The sequence below is a fragment of the Erinaceus europaeus genome, chromosome 2 (genome assembly GCF_950295315.1).
Source record: "Erinaceus europaeus chromosome 2, mEriEur2.1, whole genome shotgun sequence".
NCBI lineage: Eukaryota > Metazoa > Chordata > Mammalia > Eulipotyphla > Erinaceidae > Erinaceus > Erinaceus europaeus.
Genome location: NC_080163.1, coordinates 96,338,301 through 96,363,043, shown reverse-complemented (window position 1 = coordinate 96,363,043; position 24,743 = coordinate 96,338,301). Strand labels below are relative to the sequence as shown.

General features: G+C 38.5%; 1 protein-coding gene across 1 annotated transcript in view; it reads right to left on the bottom strand.

Moving 5' to 3' along the window:
* Window positions 1-1,046: 1,046 nt before the first annotated feature.
* The window catches only part of GALNTL6 (polypeptide N-acetylgalactosaminyltransferase like 6), a 1,261,228-nt gene continuing 1,237,531 nt past the window's right edge, over window positions 1,047-24,743 (bottom strand). The window contains exon 13 of the mRNA XM_007523011.3: window positions 1,047-3,374. Within this exon, the coding sequence (XP_007523073.1) occupies window positions 3,207-3,374 (168 nt within the window). The 3' untranslated portion in view covers window positions 1,047-3,206. The remainder of the gene's footprint in view (window positions 3,375-24,743) is intronic.

Below are 24,743 nucleotides of genomic sequence, written 5' to 3'. Positions count from 1 at the left end.
TTGAAAAGAAATAGTGTCAAGTGTTCAGAGTGATTTTTTCTTTTACAAGAACATGGGCAGAATGGGCATGATACTTTTTCATTGAGTGTAAATCAAATTTCATTATGTTATGCATTTATTGGGTAAATTTCTATTATCAATTTATAACATGATCCTGGAGTTTATACTATTCACTGAAGCCACTGTTATTATGAATACATTTTAAAACAGTCATGTTATAATATTAATATTTTTAACCAAATAGCAGTACATATGACAGCCAGTACATTGTTATTGCCATGGTTTTAATCCTGCATTAGAATAAAGCATAAATCCCACAATTAGTTTGCAACTATTTTTTTAGTACAGCTTTTTTAATTACATAAAACTGATTTAAAATATTACCTAAGTTCTAACTTTTGGTAAACCATTTCTTATTATAGGAAGTAGCAGTTTGTAAGGCCAGATTAACTGTATAATACTTTCTCTCTCTTTTAGAGCAAAGGATAGATGAATACTCTTCAATTTCTCAATAATATTATTTTCTGGAAAGAGTATCTGTTCAGTTTTCTTTACCAAATAAATAAACAAGTGTATAATTATCTGTTTTTCAGAATATTAAGAGTGATAGTTCAAGTAAGTAGAGTCCCAGTTTCCAGTGGTTCATATTGGGAATGCCTCCTTACATGTGCCTGTTGGCAGTGCTGTGCCTTTTGTGAAGTGGCAAATTCTCTAGGTTTCATTTTATTCTAGTTGGATATTCCCATCTTGCAAACATTGATAATTCCTTGGCAGTTTCAACTTTTAACTTTGGCTTTCCTATCTCAGGCTTCCCTTAAATTATTATTTTATTTTATTTTTTAATATTACATCTTATTACTCAAAAGTGAAATCAAATCCAAGATACAATCCCCTCTAAGACCAGGAAAACCAATCTTTATTGATCCCTAGGTGTTACACTAAACCAGTGATATTTTCAGGATTCCTCACAGTAAAGTGCCAAACATGTCTGGCTAGCTTCCGGTTAGCAGAGTTTCCCAACATAATGCAAAGTCAGGCTTTCCAGGGTTGGCTCTTTGGTGGAACTGCAAATGGCAGTCAACTGTTGAATGACATAATGTGAGTTTTTATTGGCTCATCTAACTCTACAACCAGATTGCTCTCTGAACAACTTGAGATAAATCTTCACTCACTCTCTGGAATTGTTCAACACACAGGTTAATTTTTCACTATTGATTTTCTCCACTATGCATCTTGAATGTGTCAAGATCTCTTGACCTGCATAAAAAAAAAAAAATCTCTGAGATGGTCTGTTAAAAAAGAATAGCTCTTCAAAAGAATGCTTGAAAAATCAGTAAAGATAATGAGGTAACTCTTCCCCGACAATTAGCAGGACAGTTTAACAGAATATTTTGATTAGGTTTCAAGGAAAGAACAGCATTGAATACATTTACAAGATGAGCTTTCACATGTTAAAGCTTCTGAACATGAATGTCACTCTTGTAGGCACTCTCAAGAAGGCATAGTATTCTCAACTAGTGACAGACAATTTTGAATTAAATCAGTGGAATAGTCAGAACCACCTTAGGTAAGAAGTAAAGCAATATTGAACAGAAGAAGGGGTCGGGAGGTCCACCACCCTGCTTTTCTTGGGCTTTTGTTCTTAATCTATAAAAACAAAGAGCTTGGATTCTAAGAGTCTTCTCCAATAGTAGAATTCAATGACATATACATTTTTTTATTAATAGAAAAACCATGTTTAAATAAAACCACAAAAGCAAAATAGAAACTTTTTCTGCCTGGTGAAATGGTCAGGTATGTAGCACAGTGGTAGAGCACACACCTCATAAGTATGAGATCCTGGGTTTGAGTGCTGGCACCAAACAATTAAACAGATTTCAAAGACAGTATAATAAATCTCATTCTTTCTTGGAGAGAGTCATCTTGATCCTAGTATGTTCTTCCCTCTACAACCACTACTATTGAAAATTTTTTTAAAAAGTTCTTTTGTGGATGAAATGTTCCATTAAGTTTTTCCTCATGCCTTTCTTTACCCTTGAAATATTGTCTCATTAACAGAAAATGATGTAAAGAACTTTATTAATGAAAGTTCCTTCTTTGAGCTTCCAAGTAAGACCGTAGTATCATTAATACCAACACTATAGAATTAAAGAAATCAAAAACCAAACAAATAAAGCCACTTCCATGTCCCCAACAATGATCAAAGAAAAGGAAGCAGGCTAAGTCATTTTCAGATGCCACTGGAGTGTTGATTTATTTGGATTCATGAACCTCCTTGACAAATTGCTTCAACTTCACTCCACTTCCTTGATAAAAATAACAACTGGAGAAACACCAGACTTTTAAAAATTTAAAAATAATAAAAAAGTAAAAATAGATTTCCTAGGGAAATCCCTCTCCTAAATCTTACATGATTTGGCTGTTCCTGTAAAACCTTTCTCTTTGGAGTAACTTGGTAGCATAGCTGTTGTTTTTAACTGGATTCATACAAGGGCACTGAATAGAACTTCAGCTGACGTAGGGAGCATGGACTTTTATGAACAATAAGTTATCTCTGCTCTCAAAGGAAAATAGCAAATTTGAAGAAAAGAATGGGAACACTGGAAGTCCATTTCATTATGTAATCTATGTTACATTAGATAGTGCACCCTAATTTAAAAAAAGAAACAAAGAGACAGAATGTCATGAGCACTCTAAAATCTTCTGCAGCACTTTTAAGGGTTAAACCTGCTTAACCCATTCTTAGAGAATGGCACCAAAGAGTACAGCTCTCCCCATAAGTGTGACTAGTTCTAAACCTGCACTATCCTCAGTTATCAGAGCAGACATGCGCTCTCTGTCGACCCCCCCTCCCACCCAGTTAATAGGATCCATTCATAGCTACTCACTACTGCAGGATTTGACCTGAGAAATTCTAGTATTTATTCACTCAGCAGTTGTTTGGAAAAGTCCCTAGGTAATCTTTGCCCTTGGCCAGCAAGGGAACTGCTAGTCTCAAGTTCTCAGTAGCAGCTGGTGAGGTTCTCAGCCAAGTTCTTCAGATGCAGTGCGTTCTTCAGGACAACCTTTGTTGACATGGCATTTACAAATCTTTAAACCAGGCTTCCTGGATCTGAGATATGTTATTCCTGACTCCTTCGACCCGGATGCTGGCTAAAATACCGTTTATCATCTGTAGGTAATCATACCATCGTGCTTTCTTCTTTCTAGGAGCTGGCATGGTGGTTAACATTTTCTAAAATAGTCATATTAATATGTTCAAAAATCCACTGCTGAGTCTCAGAGAGAGGATCACATCTGGCCATGAAAATCCTCTTCTCTGCAGGGTTGCAATCCATGCAGCTATTGCTCACAGTATGGAATAATGTTTTGTCCTGGAGAAATCAGAAAGAAAAAGGCTGACATAATACCTGGTGAGTGGTTATGCAGAGGCAGTTAAGCATTCTTACTTATATTTCAACATATTGCATAGTAAAATAAATATACCATCTTCCAAATTAAACATAAGCTAAGTGAGTTGCCATGTGGAACAGTAATTTCCTGTAGGGTACTACTTGATACTTTCAAGCAGGTTTAATCAGAAAAGAAACAATTCTTTTTCTAAAAATGTTTTTTATTATATTTATTTACTTATTGGATGGAGGCAGCCAGAAATTGAGAGGGAAGGGAGTGACAGAGAGGGAAAGAGACAGAGAGAGACACCTGCAACCTACTTTACTACTCACAAAGCTTTCCCCCTGCAGGTGGGGACCAGGGGCTCAAACCTGGATGCTTGTGCACTGTAACATGTGCGTTCAACCAGGTGTGCCACCACCTGGCTCCTTTTTAAAAAAAAAAACAAAAAACTTTATTGCCACCAGGATTATTGCTGGGATTTGGTGTCAGCACTAAAAATCAACTGCTCTTGGTGACCATTTTTTCTTTTCTTTTTTCTGTTTCATTTGACAGGATAGAGAAATTGAAAGAGGGGAGGGAGATACAGAGGGAGAGAGAAAGATAGACACCTGCAGACCTACTTCACTGCTTCTGAAGCATCCCCCTGTAGATGGGGAATAAATGGGGGCTTGAACCTGGGTCCTTGCATACAGTAACATGTGCACTCAATTCATTCAACCACCAGGCCCAATCATTTCTTTTTTAAAGCTATCTATTTTCTACTACTGTAAGCATTTTTTACATGTTGAGTATAGAACAGAAAAAGTACATGAAACTTTACCAAGTACCTAGTAATCTGAGAAAAGTATACAAAAATGACAATTTAGTACCCAGTAAACAGCAACATAAATAAAAGTAATAATTTTCAGGGGCCAGGTAGTGGCATGCTGAGTTAAGTGCACATAGTACAATGTGTAAGGACCTGCCAACGATCTGGGTTTAAGTCCCCAGATCCCCACCTGCAGCAGGGATGCTTCAGAAGTGGTGAAGCAGTTCTGCAGGTGTCTATCTTTCTTTCTCCCTCTCTATCTTCCCCCTCTCCTCTCAATTTCTCTGTCCTATCAAAAAAAAAAAAAATCAAAGAAATGGCCATAGGAGCAGTGGATTCATAGTGTAGGCACTGAGCTCCAGCAATAACCCTGAAGGCAAAAAAAAAAAAGTAGTATTTTTCCTACCCTTATGTCTATATTCTAATGAGACAAGTGTACACAAATAAAACAGGACCTATATAAAGTTAGATTGCCCTATTGGGAAGATGAACTTGGGGAGCAGGGCAAGTGATACACAGGTAATAAATATCTCAAAGTCCACACTCAAATTTGCCAGCTCTTGAATTTTAGTCTCTTCTCAACCCTTTTATTACCCTTTATCACAGATCTTCCTGTAATACAATTCTCACTGCTTTCTGTAAAAACAGTGTTCACCTTTTAGAAAAAAAAGTCACTAATGCATGACAAAGATAAACAGCTCTGTGACTGAAAGGAGCTGCCAGGACAAAGTGTAAGCAGTTAGCAAGCTCATTATCTGAATAGCTATTAACAGACTTTTTTTTTTATTGTTCAAATAGAAAAGAGGAAATGAGTGCTAAGATAAACAGATCTTTCACTATCTAGTAATAAAGTTTGTCTCTTAAAATGTCCATGCTTAAAAAAAAAAACACCTATCAGTAACATTTAAAAATATTCTCAAGCCATACATTAAATTTGGGGATCTAGTAATGTAATATTTAGAGTGGGGAATGTTTAGAGGTTCTAAATATTTTCCTTTTCCTTCTTCTTTTTTGGGTGGGGGACATGTGTCAGTCAGAGGACTGCAGGCATTCTTCTTTTTCATGCTTTATGAGGAAGTGGGGGTGGGGTTAATGGTTTAACAGTACAGTTGTTGAGACTTAGGTACAACCTTTCATCACCTCATATAGGTGTCTAGGTGTCTGCAAGACACAGGCTTCCCTAAATCCAGGTCCTATTCTCCCATCATATACCAGGAACCCATTGCCGCTCTATCCCGTCCCTTTCCCATCCTCCCCAGAGTCCTCTGCTTTGGTGCAATGCACCACAGCCAATCCAAGTTTTCTTGGTATGCTTCTAATACCCCTTCTATTTCATTGGTTTAATCCCCCCCTGCTTAACACTGTAATCTATTTATATAACCACTGTTAACTAAGCACCGCCCTGCCTCCAGGGCATTGGTTTAATCCTCACTGTTTTGCACACTTTTTCCTTCTCCCCACCCCCTATCCTACGTACATCCTCTTTGGACCTGACACTTCTGCCTCAGGATATATAAAGACAAGACTGTGATTAGAGATAGCTTAGATTGCGCTGCGTTCCACATGAATAAAGACTGAACTGTGTACCACTCAGCCATGAGTCCCTGGTCATCTCTCTCTCCCTCCCGCGAAGCTAGCCTGACAAAGTTTCACGTTATGTTTTCCATTTCTGTCCTTTCGTAAGCTCCACCTGTGAGTGAGATCCTTTGGTATGGTTCTTGCTCTTCCTGGCATGTCACACATTCTACACTGAGCTACAATCCTAGCTTGATTGTGTTCTCTGAGTCTTGCGATGTCTTTGAATTCATTTTTTTTTTCAGGCATCCTGTGTAAAAATTTCTGGGTTGCTTCCAGATCCCACCAGCCAATATTTAATGTCCTTTTGGATCCGGATGTTTGCATAATCAGGTGCCCTGTGAGGAAGGAAGAATAAGCTAGGAGAAAAGCAGCTGCCTGCAATTTAGTTTGCGTGTTTCTATTTTCAGTGTAAACAAAGGGCTATGCCTAACACAAAGACACACTGTTCTCTGTTGAAAGTTTCCCGAGTTTCATGTGGATTTTCTTTTCCTTCCACAAAATAAGGCTTCTAGGTTGCCTTCCCTTTCTCGACATCTCTGGCTCCACTAATTCTGTTGCTATCTGAAGCCAGGAGAAGGCATTCAGGAGAGGGGGGAAGCAGTGGGTTCAAGAGGAGGGGAAGTGCTTTGTGATCCTGTCCCTTTTCTGCTCTCCTAGGGGTCAAAGCTGCTTTCCTCACAAATTCTGTTTCCCAGTCCTTGTGGCTTGTTGGCTACAGCCACCTTTACCTGCTCCTTTGCTCTCTCTCTCCAGCATCTCTCATGTCCAGTCACCCACCCCCAGCATCTTCCAGATTAGTAACCTCAACCCAAGATATTTATTTCTTTATTTTCCTAATCTTCATTAGTGATTTATCAGTATTTTTTTTAAAAAAGGTTTATTTATTTTGTGAGAGAAGGAGACAGAAAGAGAAGCTAAAGCACCAAACCTCTGCCACACGTGGTGCTGGGGATATGACTGGAATCTTGTGCATACAAGTCCTGTACTCTAGCAGGTGAGCCACCTTCTCAGCCACCAAGAAACATTCATGATGTTTTTTAATTGTTACCAGGGTTATGTCTGGTGCTTGATGACTACACAATAAATCCACTAACACTCCTGAAGAATAGGTGCATGAGTGGATATATATATATATATATATATATATATATATATATATATATATATGACAGAGGGAAATTGAAAGGGAAAGGGAAACAGAAAAAGACACAGAGAGGTATCTGCAGCATTGCTTTACCACACATAAAGCTTCCTCCTACAGGTGAGGAAGGGGACTTGAACCCAGGTCTTTATGCATGGTAATGAGTGCACCTATCAGGTGCAACACTGTCCAGTACTTGCCCCAAATAATTCTTTCTTTCCTTTTCTTTTATTGAGAGAGAGAGAGAGAGAGAGAGAGAGAGAACCAGAGCATCACTCTGCCATATGCAATGCTAGGGATTGAACTCAGGACCTCATGCTCAAGAATCCAAAACTTCATCCACTGCACCATCTCCCAAGCCACTCATTAATATTACTTTTCAAATGTTCAGTAAGCAAAGATTCATTTAGTAAACCTTTTTTTAAGAGCATGGTAAGTACTAAGCATGTCAACTAATATGGCTGGAAATTAATAAATCTTGGTTGGATAATAAAATCAAAGAGAAAACTGTCTAAACATATTTAGAAAAAAACTTAGGCACTAAAATAAATAGCAGCAGAGAGGCAAAAACAGAGAAAAAGAGACCACAGCATCATAGTGCAGGAGGTGACATAAAGAATAAAGTTCTGGGTTCTCAATTCTGCCCTAAAGAATTCTTAAGCAGTTACATTCATGACCATTCCATGTGACCTGCTACAATTCCAACTCACTCTATTCTGTGTACACATACACCCTCCCCCCTTGACTGACCATGTACTTCCTAGTGCTAACTTTTATCAGTTCAAATGGAGACTTTTCAATCCTCATAGCTTTCCCCCCTCAACTATTTATTTCCATGTAAACTGAGAAACAAGAAAAGTAAAGGGATAGAGCATGTTTCTATTCTCTTCCCTTAAGCAGCTTGTGTACCACAATGTGGATGCAAAAAGCCAAGCCCATTTTTCTGAAAATATTACTTTTCCAGGCCTTATCCTCCCAGCCATAAGGTGGTCATGTTTTTCCAAATCTGAAATAGGAACACATGCTCTATTAAATGCAGGTATACTACTGAAGACAAGCAAGCAGAATATGCAAATTCAGTATTACCCCCCAAAATTTTGTTATGTATTATTATATATTTCTCTCCTGCTCTCAGAAAAGCTGAAAGAAAAGGGGGGGGGAAACCCAAACAAATAATAATAGTAAAAAAAAAAAAAAACACCACAGAATTCAGAATTCTCTAAATGTATCTATCTACATCTAGAAACGTCATCAGTTTCAGGCCCTTTGGCATATAACTAAAATATGCCCACTAGCCATCTACAAAATGGAGGACCCCCTAACTCTTCATCTGCACTATTCTAGCCTTTAGGTCTATGATTGCTCAACAATTTGTTTGGCTTTGTATGTTAACTCTCTTTTCAGCCACCAGGTTCCAAATGCTAGTATGATGCCGACCAGACTTCCCTGGACAGACAACCCCACCAATGTGTCCTGGAGCTCCACTTCCCCAGAGCCCTTCCCCACTAGGGAAAGAGAGAGGCAGGCTGGGAGTACGGATCGCCCTGTCAATGCCCATGTTCAGCAGGGAAGCAATTACAGAAGCCAGACGTTTAACCTTCTGAATCTCACAATGACCTTGGGTCCATACTACTGGAGGGTTAAAGAACAGGGGAGGCAATGGGATACAGAGTTCTGGTGGTGGGAATTGTGTGGAGTTGTACCCCTTTCATCCTATGGTTTAGTCAATGTTGTCTTTTTATAAATAAAAAAATTAAAGAAGCATTATTTTTGCAAAAAAAATGAGATGGATAACATCAATCTCTAAAGCTGCTCCCAGTTGTAAACTTGAAGGAAACATTTTATAACAAAGTTCACTTGTGACAGAGACAAATGACAGATATCAAAGTAGAAAAGATCAACAATGTTCAGGAGACCAACAGACTGATTGTTCTTTTGTTACAGACTGAGTTCTGCTCATTCATATCATGGAAGACCTGGCAGGTCTGAAAGGTGAAGCTTCTGGAGGAATCTTTGATTTTTACCAGAGTACACATTTATCACTTTTGACATTGATGGCTATACATGGCCATCTTTTTGTTTCTACTTAGCCAACTCTGTGTTACTAAATGTCTTTATTGATGCCTTTCCTGGCTGGAATTAAGTCAGTGGGTCAAGTCAATCATTCTGTGATTGAGTTTCCTGTTGAGGAAGAGTTCACTATACTTCTATCCTGAACCTCATTGGTCCAGACAAGAGGTGACAGGAAGAGAACAGACTTGAATATTTTCTCTGGAATAGTCTTATACTGCTTTAGCAAGTCTGCTGTTATCAGATATCTTCCTTAATGGGCACTTTTAACCAAAGCGTGTGTGTGTGTGTGTGTGTGTGTGTGTGTGTGTGTGTGTTTTCAGCCCTGAGGGAAAATTTGGTAGGTGACCCTGACTGTTCAAATGTCAAACAGAAAACTGCATATCCTGTTTGCATATCCTTTTCTGCATATTTCTGTATGCAGAAAACTGTGTATCCAGTTTGCCTAAGAAAGCTAGAAATTTGGGCAAGGAGATAACAATGGTTATGGAGAAAGACTTTGATGTCTAAGTCTTCAAGTCCCTAATTCAATCCTTGGCACTGCCATAAACCAAAGCTGAGCAGTGCTTTTTTGTTTTAAAATTAATTAATTAATCAATTTTGATGGGACAGAGAGGAATTGAAAGAGGAAGTAGAGAGAGGGAGAGAACCTATAACACTGCTTCACCACTCGTGAAAGCTTTTCCTCCTGTAGGTGGGACTGAACATGGGTAATGCACTCTTTGCTTTTTAAAAAGAATTTTAGAAATTTTTGAGTAGGAAATGAAAATTTTCTGATCCAGTGTTAAAATACCGATCAATGTCATAAAGTTCAGTTAGGCCATATTGTGAAATGGCATGGGTGGGACTTTCTAAGTAGGAGATGAAAAATCCTCCTAGCCCAAGCTTTCTAGCAACTTGATTGCCACTTATATGTCTCTTTGCAGTAGTTCTAAATCAGCAAGAAATTGTATTAAATTCCTTAGCCTATATGGGGCAGAAATTCACATTGTATTCATGGTAACCAAAGAAAAAAACCAAAGATGCAAAGACAATAAAATAAGGTGTGTGTTCATAATGGAAGGGGAGAGATCCTGAGAACAAAGCTCCCACACAGAAGGAGGGCAGGCATTTGCTGGGCTTGGTAAAGGATTGGGGTTTGGTTTATAGAGATTCCAAACCACTTCTGCTCTTTTTATTCTGGGAAACACCACAAATCTAGAAATCAGAATTCACTATTAGATTCTGAGGGCAGCTAGTCAAGACCAGAATGGCATGTTTTTCTTAAATAACTTAAAATTAGAATTAAAAAAAAATTCCCTTCCTCAACCAGTTATCTCAATTGATGTGCTGTTGATAATCTAGGCTTATAAACTTTATTCCAAGAATTGCATAACATTTAAGGCAGTGTTACATCAATACAAAAAGACAACAAACAGAACAACAAAAATAAAAAAGCAAAACCCACCATCAACAATGAATTATTATGTTAGTACTTTTTTCCTTTTAAACAGAAGGGCTTTTAGGACATAGTTCTGAAATGAGCTCCTCTGTGTAGTTGTGGTCAGAGTTTATGCTTGATCCATGGTTTAAGTACTTTGCCTAAAATATAACATTATTCAGGCCAACTGAGTTAAAAAATATGTCATTGAGTGTCTTTTATTTTCTGATGTATATTAGAACAGAAGCATAGGAAGGTTATTTAAGATGCATTCCCTGACCCAAAGAATGTTAAGCAAGAAATGTTTGAAGTAAAATATGTCAATGAAATAGTAGAAAAGTAGACAATGAAGTAGTAGACAAGCCAAATCATCACATTCAGGCAGTTCAGACAAAGGAAAAACCTATGAACAGAGATGGGAAAACACATGTATATTTATTCAATACAATTTTATTGGGCACCTATTACTTTTTAGATGCAGTCAGGTGTGTTCAGGGTGGTATGGCCATAGATAACCTATTACTTTTCAGTGTGCAAATATGAATAAGATATCAAGGGTGAACCTCATTTAGAAAATGACATTTGGCTAATCTTACAGAAGATAATGGAATTCACCATGAAAATATCTGGGGTGAAAAGGATTCCAGAAAGAGGGAATAGCCAGTACAAAGGCTGCACCATGGTCATTAGAGGAAGAGTGGTAGATTGGGGGAGTGAAGAGTGGTAGATGGTGATGTCAGAGGTAATGGACATTGTATTTTATGATGAAAACCAGTGAGTCACTTGGCAGGATTAGAGAACAAAGAGCAAGCTAGCAAATTCCAGACAGTAATATTCAAGAGAGAAGCAAGGACCATATTAGGAAGAGACTGAGGCTTATTTTTTCATGGAAGTGTCAAGGATTATTGTGAAGATCTAAAACAGTAGTGTCATAGGACACTTTTCTTTTGTTCCTTCAGGGTGTACTACAAATCCACTGTTCCTGGTGGCTATCTTTTTTTTCCTGTTGTTGTTGCTGTTATTATTGTTACTGCTGTTGTTGTTGGATAGGACAGAGAGAAATTGAGAGAGAAGGGTAAGATAGAGAGGAGAGAGGACCTGCTTCACTGCTTGCAAAACAATTCCCCTGCAGGTGGGGAGCTGGGAGCTCAAACCAGGATCCTTGAGCTGGTCCTTGACCTTTTGTACCATGTATGCTTAACCCTATATGCTACCTACTGCCAAGCCCCCTGAGTCATAGGATTTGTATGTTGAATGAACTGAAACAGTGACAGAGAAGAGATGGAGTCGAGGTCAGGAGGTATTGGACTATATAGCAAACAAACAGCCAAAGGATAAACAATCATCCATATTAAAGGCAAGGGGGCCGTTGGTAGCACACCAGGTTAAGTGAACATGGCACAAAGCACAAGGATCAGCTCAAGGATTCTGGTTCGAGCCTCTGGCTCCCCACCTGCAGGTGAAGCAGGGCTGTGGGTGTCTATCTTTTTCTCGTCTTCCGCTCCTCTCTCAATTCCTCTCTGTCCTATTCAGCAACAACAATAACAAGGGCAACAAAAAATGGAAAAAAAAATGACCTCAGAAGCAGTGGATTCATAGTGTAGGCACAAAGCAAGCAAAAGAAGAAAAAAAAAAAGCTGAGGCAAGTGAAAAGCAATAGCATATAAAAACAAACACACGGAGTGTTCAGGTGAATGAGGATTGGAGTTAAGTGGAGGGAAGAAGTGGACAGTTGAAGAAAAAGTAGTATTGAGGCCAGAAAGAGTGGCAGGTTTAAGAGTGGGATGGGCTAATGAAATAACATGAAAGTTATGCAAAAGACTTTCACACCTGAGGCTCTGAGGTTCTAGGTTCAAATCCCCATAGTAACATAAGCTAGAGCTGAACGGTGCCCTGATAGAAAAAATATGCATAGATTTAAAATGAAGATTTGCAACTGTGATATAATTTTTGATGCAGTGTTGTGGGATACACACAAGGCCGTGTTCATATGCAAAATTGCTGAGCAACCACCTTGATTCAATTTTCCATCTATGTTTTTAGGGGCTAGCGGTAGAGAGGGAGAGAGAGAAAAAAGAGAGAGAGAGAGAGAGAGAGAGAGAGGGAGAGAGAGAGAGAGAGAGAGAGAAAGGGCCGGGTGGTAGCACAGCGGGTTAAGTGCACGGACCAGCTGAGGGGTCCTGATTCGAGCCCCTGGCTTCACCCCACACAGGGGGGGGTCGCTTCACAGTCGGTGAAGCAGATGTCTTTCTCTCCCTCTCTCTGTCTTCCCCTCCTCTCTCGATTTCTCTCTGTCCTCTACAATAACAAGAATAACGATGGGCAACAAAAAAGGGAAAAAAATAGCCTCCAGGAGCAGTGGATTAGTAGTGCAGGCACTGAGCCCCAGCAATAACCCCGGAAGGGGGAAAAAAAAAGACAAAGAGACAGACAGAGAGAAAGTGGGGAAGAGAGAGACACACAGAGAGAGAGACCAAAACACAGTTCTACCTTCTAGTTCTAAAACCCATGTAGTTCTCTTGGTGCTATCCATGATGCTTCCATGTGCTGGAGGCCCAACTCTCAGCCTCATGCACGGCAAAGCATGCACTCTACTTTCTGACTCATTTTCCTACCCCCATGAAATGCATTTTTTAAATTTCTTTATTGGGGAATTAATGTTTTACATTTGACAGTAAATACAATAGTTTGTACATGCATAACATTTCCCAGATTTCCAAATAACAATACAACCCCCACTAGGTCCTCTGGCGTCCTTTTTGGTCCTGTATTCTCCCCCACACACACCCCTGAGTCTTTTACTTTGGTGCAATATGCCAATTCCAGTTCAGGTTCTACTTATGTTTTCTCTCCTGATCTTGTTTTTCAGTTTCTGCCAGAGAGTGAGATCATCCCATATCATCCTTCTGTTTCTGACTTATTTCACTTAGCATGATTTTTTTCAAGGTCCCATGAGATGGAATTTTGACCTTGGTTTTTTTTCTTGACCATCTTTGATAATCCTTACCTTTGATCATGCTTGATATTCACTTAGTTTCTATCAGTGATTTAGGGATTGCATCCACAAAAATAAAGAAACAAGGAAGAAGAGAGTGGAATGAATAAAGGATTAAAAACCTCTGCTTTCCTACACTTAAAGTTGTAAAGAATAACAAAGTTGGAAGATGTTTATCTTAGAGTTCTGCAAGAAAGACAAATTAGATAGGGTGCTTTTTTTTTTTTTTTTTTTTTACTGTTGGCATCTGGGAGGATGCAAGTAACACCTTGACATGCATAAGAGAGACAATGCAGTTTTATTGTTTATTCTTGGACAGGTAGAAATTTCTTCACAGAAGGAGAAAATTGGTCTTCCTCTTGTCAGGGGCTTTTGACCAGTCAGATCAAAAAAAAAAAAAATGTCAATCTCTCTACCTGGCATCTTTTTCTACATCAATTTCTTCATTTACCTAATACTCACTCATCTTTTATGTCTATATTTTAGAAAGTGTGTCAAAGGACCCTTGCTTACTTCTGTCATGCTCTAATATTATCCTGTATACTTCATTTATTTAGGTATTGTCTTTCCCACTAGACTAAAAGCTCCAAAAGTAGAGGAAACCCATCTGTTCCCTATCTTGCTTCCATCTGTCCATGACTCTTTATCTCTCCTCAGTAAACCTGCTGGGAGTTATGCAAACACAAGAATAGCTGCTCCGTATTGAGTATATATCTGTGTTTCTGGTGGTGTTGTGATCCACCTAGATTTTTTTATCTGCTTAAATCATATAAGCAATGTGAAGAGCTTGTGGACACAGATGTACAGGAAGTTAGATTCATGTATTTATTTATTCTAGAAATAAACAACAACAACGAATGAAGCACCTCTGGTGTGCCACATCTTAGGTACTGTATGAAAGAAATAAGAGGGACAAAAAAAACACCCTGATTTTTTTTTGAAATTTACATTCTAATCTTTAGCTATAGCTAAGTAGGTAAAATAGTATAGAAACATACAGTGTAGACATACAGAGTAGTTAGTCCTACCTTCCTCTATGCAAACTTACCTGGAGAGCTAAAGTTAAGCCAGAAGATATTTTGCTGAACGGAGGAAATAGTAACAGCTAATGTTAAGTTCTTATTGAATCAAATCTCCTATGAGCATTTAAACTTTACTTAACAATCATAATGCTCTATAATAGGTGTTATTATTATTATTGTTATTTGCATCTTGTAAATGAGGAAACCAAAGTATATGGTAAAGAATTTTTCCAAGATTATAGTGCTAAAGCCCAAGTGGAAACAAAATTCAAATCTTAGGTCCCTCAGGATCCTGATCTCTAAGCTAGGTTTCATTCATCTTCTTAGCTGACCCAACTAGTAATCTTGCTCCAACCCCACAGTTGCTCAGGTAGGAAAAGTTGTTCTCATTAGTAGTGCGGATTTAAAAAGTAATTCCAATCCATATTACTAGATTATATCTGTTAAATAGTCTAGGTATTGGCAGACAATCAGTTTAGGAAACTTTTGGCCTTATGTTAGAATCTGACATAATCTGTCATAGAATTTGTCTTCTTCTGAGCGAACAGAGAATGACCTTTACTGTGTGTTAGGTAAAATGGGATATAGAAAAACTATCTGCAAAAAGTTAAAAGGTCATGACAACTAAGTGACTTTGGCTCTCTTAGACATACACATACAAACAGAATGGGAAGATAACACTAGATAACAATAGGAAAGGCAGCTTAATGACAAGGATGCATATATTCCATGCCTGGGTGTTAGCTTCCCTCTTCTTTCAGAAGGTTGTTGAATATCAATTTGAATAGCTGTCTTCCACATAAGGATCACACTTTATTTGGGAGTGATGATTTCTTTATTTATCATTGGATAGAGACAGAGAGAAACTGCAAGGAGAAGGGGAGATAAAGAGAGAGTCAGAGAGACACCTGTAGCCCTGATTCATCACTCGTGAAGCTTTTCCCCCTGCAGGTGGGGGACCAGGGGCTTGAACCCAGGTTCTTGCCCACTATAGAGTGTTCTCTTAAACAGGTGCACCACCACCTGGCCCCCAGGAGTGATGATTTTTATATTTCCTATTAAAAATAGGGATTTGATTATGTACTGGGCTTTCAAAACAATCTTTGAAAAACACCTTTGTTTTCTTGTGGAGAAGGTGGAGCAATGTGGGCTAAACAATATTACTAGAAGTGAATTTTTATCAGGTTGAGTAACCTCATCCAAATGATGTTCATTAATAGATCAATGGCACCTCTGTCATATCACAGAGGGCTCATTTTATTTACTTATTTATTTATTTTTGCCTCCAGGGTAATCACTGGGGCTCAGTGTTGGCACTACAAATCTACTCTTGGCAGACATTTTTTTCCCCATTTTATTGGATAAAATAGAGAGAAGTTGAGAGAAGAGGGGGAAATAGAGAGGGGAAGAGAAAGATAGACACCTGCAGACCCAAGTGACCCCCCTGCAGGTGGGTTGCCGGGGGCTTGAACTGGGATCCTTGAGCATGTGTGCTTATCCCCATGCACCACCAGTGGACCCCTCAATTTTTGGCTTTATGCTTTGGGATAAACACTTTTGATGAGGACATAAGTGCATGATGATCCAAATTCATGGATAGAACAAAGTTAGTTTCATTGCTCATAAGTTGGATCAAAGAGTTAAAAATCAGGTTAGGGTAAATCTAGTGAGATAGATTTAATAGAAACAAATGAATAGCTATGCAATTATGAATGATGAACTGTACTGGTATTAAGACTGGAGAGATGTGTCTGTGCAATAAAACATGAGTAAAAGACTGTGAGGCATTTTTTAATACTAAAAACTCATTAAGAAAGCCAAGTATGTGATGTGAAGACAGAAAAATCAATCAACTCAAGCTAACAGAAATCCATTGCCCATAACCATAAAGCACTATGTGCTTATAAAAAAGGGTGCTAGAAATTTTACTGTCTTTGGGTAAACCACATCTGAAATTTAAAAACAAATTAATTAATTTATTTATTGGATAATGACAAAGAAATCAATAGGGAAGAGAAAGAAGACACCTGTAGCACTATTTCACCGCTCATGAGGCTCTCTCTTTGAGGATGGGGACCAGTGGCTCAAGCCAGGGTCCTTGCACATTGTAACATGTATACTCTCCCAGGTATGCTGCCGCCTGAACCCTGATACCTATGATTTTGTCCTCTGCTCTGGGTCTCATGCTGTTCCCTGAAATTATTTGAGAGCCAGAGAAATTGCCCAGGGTGTTGAGGTAGATTCAAATTAAATCATATAAAGGCCAATGGCAGGAATTTGGATCCTGAATAAAGGAGTAAAGATCAGGCAAGAATTGCCAAAATATTTAGGGTTTGTCTTGAACAAAATGGATCAAATTTTATCTGTTTGGCACCAAAGACCTGGGAAGAGCTTCTACCAGTTGGGACTGTCCAAAAGTAATGAGTGTCACAATGGTGTGACTGCTGAAGTATGACCATAGGCTCAAGATTTTGTAGTAGGGTTTCATAAATCAGAACCAACATTGACTTACATGTCTTTTAAATTAAACTCTGTATACACTTTCCCCACTTTTGGTCCTAAATCAATACCTAACCAGGATGACTTAAAAATAACAACCTTGTGGGCTCCCATCTGGCATCTTTTTTGGATCAGCATAATTTTATGAGCTGAAAGGCCAAAGCCTTGGCATTTATCGTAAGTTACAATAAACAGTCAAATGTAGGCACATGCCAAGAATTCCACCCACTCATTTTTAAAGTTAATGTGATTGTTTGTTACACTGCTATCAATTTAGACTGACAGGTTCCTTCTGATCTGTGCTTCCTGTTTGATGCTATTTTTAAGTCTTTGCTTATGGAGCTAAATTATAAGAATGCCCCAGAGATCAACTAAGAAAAGTGATTTAAAACTTTCACTTTATGAGATAAAGAGATGTGTTAAATTTTGTCCAGCACAACTTGAGGGTAATAAAAGAAGGTATCAGGTTAATAACTGAACCTAAGTGTTCTATAAACCATTTAATGACCGCTTATTTAGGAACACATACATATGAGATACTGTGTAGATCATAGAGAAATAAAATTTATATCCACAAGTAATTAATATTTATGTGTAAAGCAATTTGCAAGTGTAAAGAAGAAAGCAAAATAGCAACACAGGTAGGGGGCAAATTCCAGCTGAAGAGGAAAGGAAGAGTAAGGAAAAAAAATGTAGATGGATGTTGGAGCTAGAAAAATTATATTCTGTCTAGTTGCTCATTTAAAAATTCTAGAAACTTAAAAAAATACCTTCTAGAGAGGCTCAGTTGAGGTTATATAATAGCACATTGCCTAAAAATGTGACTTTGTAGTGGTTTGGGAGGTGATGCAGTAGATGAAGTATTGGATTTGCAAGCCTGAGGTCCTGAATTTTATCCAAATAATGCATACCTCAAAGTGATAGTCTCATCTCTCTCCCCCTGTCTCTCCCCCTGCCTTTCCCTCTCCCTCTCCCCCTTCTCTCCCCCTCCCTCTATTAAATAAATCAATTTTAAAAATGTACTTTTATAATTTATTCATACTTGTTTATTTCATGTTTTTTTTCTCCCTCCAGGTTTATTTCTGGGGCTTGGTTTTAGCACTACAAATCCACTGCTCCTGGTGGTCTTTTTTTTTTTTTTTTTTTTTTTTGGATAGGACAGAGAGAAATTGAGAGGGGTGGGGAGATAAAGGGAGAGAAAGATAGATACCTGCAGACCTGCTTCACCACTTGTGAAGTTACCTCTGCAGTTGAGGAGCTTGGGGCTCTAAACTTGTACTTAGTACTGTGTGTGCTTAATCCAGTACACCATTGCCTGGCCCTGCCATGATGTTTTCCTTTATAATTATTGTTTTGTCATCAGAGTGGCTTTACTGCTTTAAATGGAAGATCAGACATTTTCAGATAGAGAGATAGAGAGGTAGAGAGAGAGAGAGTGAGAGAGAGATATATAGGTAGATAGATAGATAGATAGATAGATAGATAGATAGATAGATAGATAGATAGATTAGGTAGAGAAAGATTCTACAGAATCGACACTTCCTCTAGTATGGTGGGGGCTGGCCTTGAACCTGGGCTTCCTGCATGGAAAAGCAGACACCCTATCCAGGTAAGCTATCTTGCAGAACTCACGATGTTTTATAGTTTTATAGTTTATGTTTTATAGGCCTCAGTGCCTGCACTAGTAATCCACTGCTCCTGGAGGCCATTTTTTCCCTTTTGTTGCACTTAATGTTTATTGTTGTTGTTATTGCTGCCATTGTTGTTGGATAGGACAGAGAGAAATGGAGAGGTGAGGGGAAGACAAAGAGAAGGAGAGAAAGACACCTGCAGATCTGCTTCACCGCCCCTGAAGCGACCCCCTTGCAGGTGGTGAGCCAAGGGCTGGAACCGGGATCCTTATTCTGGTCCTTGTGCTTTGAGACACGTGTGCTTAACCTGCAGCGCTACTGCCCCACCCCCCTACATTTTAATTTTAATGATTTAGACCTGTGTAATCTTTTGAATATTCTACATACCCAACTATATCACTTATAAATAGACTGCTTTTATTTCTTCCTTTTCAGTTCGTACACCTTTCAATTTTCCTTATCTTGCCCGAATATTCTGAGTAGATGATCACGTACAATGCTTAATAGAAATGATGGTAGTGGATATTTTATTTTATTTCCAGTCTCCACAGGAAAGCTCCAATATTTCACTAATAATGTTGCTGTAGGCCTAGGATATGACTTTTTATTGATTTAGTACAATACTATGAAATTTCAAGACTATATTTATATCAGACTCACTGTACCCACTACGCAAAGTTTTAGTAAAATTACATACAATTTTTATTATATTAAGTTAGTTTACTTCTATTAGTTTACTTTATTTCTAGCTAAGTCTACTTCGTCTCATGGTGGAAATGAGGCATTCATAAATATACTCTGATTTTTAGGTCCCTTAAGATATAACAAAGTTGCCTGTCACTTTAGTGCAATGAGAATGAATGAACATTTTTTTTCTGCCTCCAGGGTTATCCCTGGGGCTTGGTGCCTGCACTATGAATCCACTTCTCCTGGAGGCCATTGTCCCATTTTGTTGCCCTTTTGTTGTTGTTATTGTTATTGGACAGGACAGAGAGAATTCAAGAGAGACCACTTGGCCCGCATGAATGAACATTTTGAATAAGTGGTGATTCAAGGCACTACTGGTCAGTAGTGCACTGGGTTAAGTGCACATAGTATGAAGAATAAGAACCTGCTTGAGGATCTCAGTGGTAGAATGCATGCTTCTGATGCATATGATCTTTGGTTGGACCCCTGACATTATATATATATGCTGGATGGTGTTCTGCCCGATCCCCCCAACCCCCTCGCCTCAAAGTAAAAATTAAACAGTCAACTAGACACAAATGGTTAACTTGTTACTCACAAAGGTGTAAATTTGACCATATAAGCTGGAAATTGCTTTAGAAGTTTCACATGGTTTCGAGGTTTCACTTAATTTTTATGTCTATTGTGGTGGTAAGAAAGTTAAAAATAGTGAGCTAAGTCAGAAAGATAAGATGAGTATGGGATAATCCCACTCATCAACAGAAGTTGAGAAGGAAGAACAGAAAAGGAAACTAAAAGCAGGATTTGACTAAATCTGGAGTAGGGCACCAAAGTAGAAACCCTGGGGTGAGGGTGAAGGTGGATATTCAGCTTCCTGGGGTGGCAGAGGGTGGGGTTGGTGAGATGGGACACAGTCTTTTGGTGGTGGGAACAGTATTTATGTACACGTCTATCAATTTGTAGTCATATAAATCACTAGTTAATTAATATGAGATGGGAAAAATTGATTGAATGTCTCAAACTTTTTAAAGCACAGAATGAGTCTTTTTAGTACATAGACTGAAGCTTTGATATGTTGACTCTCTCAAAAGCCTAGGCCAGGGAGAACAGAAGCAACCGGTGGCACAACTATATCCAAATAATGTCAAAGGACATAAATTATGGTGATATTGGGTATTATACAGCAAATCCTAACAAAGGGATTTTTCAAAGTTAACCCAATTACCAAATAATGTGATTATAACAATAACTATTCTCTTCTTGAACCCTAAGACAGCAGGAACCTCACATTTCCACTATGGAGCCTATATTTCCCCCGGTCCTGGAACCTTAGGGTGGGGCACACTTTCCTGCATGCTTCTCTCAATTCATACCAAATATTGCATCTGCCAATCCCAACCTAATCAATGCAATGAGTACTACCTCAGCATGATTCACTTCAGACTGTGACCAGAGACTTGGGGTGTGGAATGACAACCCTTCAGCTTCATTACTCGGGTGAGACCTTTCCTTTAATGGTATTCTCTAATTCCATTCCAGGCGGTTCACTTCCTAACAGAGTCCCAAAAACCTAGATATAGACCAGGTCCTGCGAGATAGAGCATGTGTTCACAGGTATCCATAAGCTAGGGCAAAACATATACCTGAAAGCAAAATTATAAAATTAAAAAATTAAAAAAAGAAAGTTGAAAATAATAGTTGCAGAATAACTTACTCAAATTCACATTATAGTTTCAGGATGAATCACATTATATGGCTAGATTGTGAAAGGCTAGGGTAACAACTGATAGAGAAAGTTCTTCCACTCAGTGAGAAATGAAGAAACATTGTAAAGAAGAATGCAATGACCAGGTTTTGTAGAAACTTTCTCTGACTTAGGGTGGTTGATTGGTCAAAGGGTCAAAAGAAAAGCCCAAGGACGTGGGGTGGGAGGTGTGAGAGAGCATAATGGTTATGCAAAGAGAATCTCATAGCTGAGCTTCCTATATTTCAGGTTCAATCCCCTGCACCATCACACCACCATAAACCAGAGCTGATCAGTGCTCTAGTAAAAAAAAAAATAAATAAATAAAATAAAAAATAGGAAGGCATACCTTTAGAAAACTATTGCCAATAGTTCTGGGTCTAGATGGAAAGACTTGTCCAGTTCAAAGCCCATTTCAGAATGGGAGTTCTGCAACTTTGACAAAATGAGTATGGATTTTAGAAAGAATGACTGGAGGTGGAGTGGGTAAGTTTTAGTGACTTATTAAATGTAAAGGTTGAAGAAGAGATACAACAGTTTCTCGTTTCAGATATTGAGTGATTTCAAAGATTTTTTTTTACTGTGTTCAACAACTCATTGTTCTTGTAACAGGGGTCCCCCTAGTGGTAGAAAAGAAAACTAGACCAATGATGGGGTTCTGGCTACCTGCCACTAGGAGATAGTGTGATGGGACCTAGTTACAAGACCATAGAATAGGGAGTTTCTTCTCTTTTTGTGCAATAGCAAAGTGCTACATCTCAAAATAACTAAAATATGGGAGTAGAAGGTAGAGGAAATGGACAAAGAAAGTCAAAGGTAAAAGCTCCCAGTTATAAGATAGAAAAGTTCTGGGGATGTAAGGTATAGCATGGTGACTGTAGTTATCAATACTATATTGTATATCAGAAAGCTTCACAGAGAGAGGTAGACCTTAAAAGTTGTCATCATACACAAAGTATGTAAATATGTCAGGTGGTAGATGTGCAAACTAAACTTTTTGTGGTAATTATTATTATTTTTTAGTGTATATACTTGTCACATCATTACTGTAGACTTGTAATTTATGCAATAGTATATATTAATTGTCTCTCAATAAAACTGGACTGTGGGAAAGTGAAAAATCTTTCTGTGCAAGCAAACAAATGGATGGTGAGGCCAAAGAGGTGGCTCAGAGGTAGAGAGTGTGTTTTACATGAATTAGGCACCAAGCTCAATCCCTAACACTAAAGAGAACACACACACACACACACACACACACACACACACACACACACACACACACGCACGCATGCACGCAAGTACGCACACAAACACAGACTCCCTAAGTAGAACTCCATGAATGGTAGAGAGCTTTTGTTTTTCTCTTTCCTAAACAAAACAAAACAAGAGTTGATGGCTGCCAAACTGGTCAGAAAGTCAGCTGCCTTTACCCATTCAAACAAAGTAGCTTCCAGTTATCTTTTCTTTCTAACAAATCTCCAAGAAGTTGGGAGGAAGGGTTGGCTAATATCAGTGGTGCTAACCCAATGGGCACTCGAAAAGTTTCCCAGGCAATAGTGATCTGATTTCTTATGAGCTTGGTAGGCAAAGACCAGAGGCTTTAAGGTCAGATGCACCTAAATTGAAATACTTGTTCTTCTGTAAATCTGCTAGCATGGATTTCTTCCTCTGTGAATTATACGTAACACTGCCTAGGTAATTGTGAGTTTGAGGCAATATATGTGTAAAGATGAAGTGGTGTGTAATGCACCACTTCTGTGCCCCCTGAGCAACTTGGGGGTAACGATGATGATTACCTAGGAGCTTAGGCATCCATTAGGCAATGATTAGAGTCTTAGGGATCTGTGCTTATTTGTGAATATGTTAATAAAAAGACATCTCCCCAGGGCCAAGTAGTGCATCTAAATAGGCAATGTTGGACTTCAGAGAGTTTTCTCTCTTCTTTCTTTATGCCTTGGGCATATTCCTTGACTGAGAAGAACTTTCTAAAACAGGTACATTTGAATCAGCCTTAGTCATCCATCAAAAGGAGATATTTCAGAAACTTTACATTCTGAGCTGTTGGGGTGTTCCTGATTATGTATAAATACCTTGCTTGTTATATAAATACACAGTGAGTGTAACCTTTTGCTAAGTAATGCAAGGCCTGCAGCTGCAAAGAGACCTCAGAAAAGACCACACAGCACAGAGGCATCTAGTGGTTCCCTTTCACAAGTCTCTTAGGATTCTGGAAGTGGTTAAAGTGTTTCGTTGTATGAGTTACCTCTTGAAATCACCTCAACTGATTTTTTTTTTTCTCCCAGGAGCTCTGTGTGTACATGTACTAGCTGGTCTTATCCATCTGCAAGCTTTTGTAAGCTCCCTAATGAAAACAACTGTGTTTTCTTGGCTTAATTGCACATTATTGAATGTTCTGTCCCCCCTGCTATAAATGTACAGTAATGAGGAATGGTTTGTTCATTAGGGACCACCAGCAGACCAGGCAAATGGTGAATCATGGCTTTTATTGATATGCCCAGAAAGTAACTTCTTAAAGGTCAGATATAGCCATAAAAGTCAAACAATGCACTTTCTTACTGCACCACTCATAGACTATCTCATATTGAATAGCAAAAGGGTTGGACAAGAGAAATTATGTACTATGAATTTCTCAAGGATAATAGTGAGATTTTCTAGACTGTCATGTTATTCCTGATGCCATCTTCTTGCTCGTTCTATTTCTTCTCTTTTCTGTAGAAGGATATAACAATAGACAATTTGTACTTTATCTGGATACATAGTCATAATCTGCCAGATGTGTGTTTGTGGGGGGGGCGGGTGGGAGGGGGTTGGAGAGTGGCATGCAGAATAATGTTGAATAAATGTATACAAATCAGTCTGCCTTAGAATATAACATTAGGTTTCTACTTCAAAGAGGTGGATGTCAGATAGTTAACCAAGTTAAATGAACAGATATCAAAACCAGGGCTTCTGCTTTCACCTCCATGTTGATTCTCTGCAGGTTATTCTTTAACTTTTTATAATTTTGGGGCGAGGTTGATGATTTGACCCCATCTGTAGGATAAAGTGTTGCCTTTGCCTTTTTGGTTGAAGCCCATGGTGAGGCTGGATTATGCCAGGGCATGAAAAGGCAAACAGAGACCCCAGTGGTTTTACGAGCTGGAGGGGCAGAATTACGCTTCTGGAATCCTTGCTAACCAAAAGCCATGTCCTGATTTATAAGCCAAAGAAGTTGATAAAAAATTACATTGTATCCTAAAGCTGGAATTAATGTTTCACAGTGCAATCACTGGCAACCTCATAGTGCTTTTAAATTTCCCAAGTAAGTTTTCTTTTGCTACATTTGGGCGGGATTTTTTTTTTTACCAAATGACAAATGGTCACATTCTGTACAAGAGTTGCAAAAATTATATTTCCATAAATACTTAGATATATTTATGTAAATTTAGTTATCTTAACCCAGGAGTTCTTAAGCAAATAACCCTGAGATACATAAGTGTGTGTGTGTGTGTGTGTGTGTGTGTGTGTATGTGTGTATGTGTACTGGAGTTCTTTTAAATTATATCTCTCTGTATATTTTCTTGGGTACATGGTCATTCTGTTTGGGAGAGATCTGAGTTAAGACTAAATAATGTGAAGCCCACAGCTACAAAATGATCGGAGAAAGACTACAGCAAAGAAACCCTTCCCCTGACAAAATAGTCCACTTGGACAGTGTGCCTGCTTTGCCATGCACACGACCCTAATTTGAA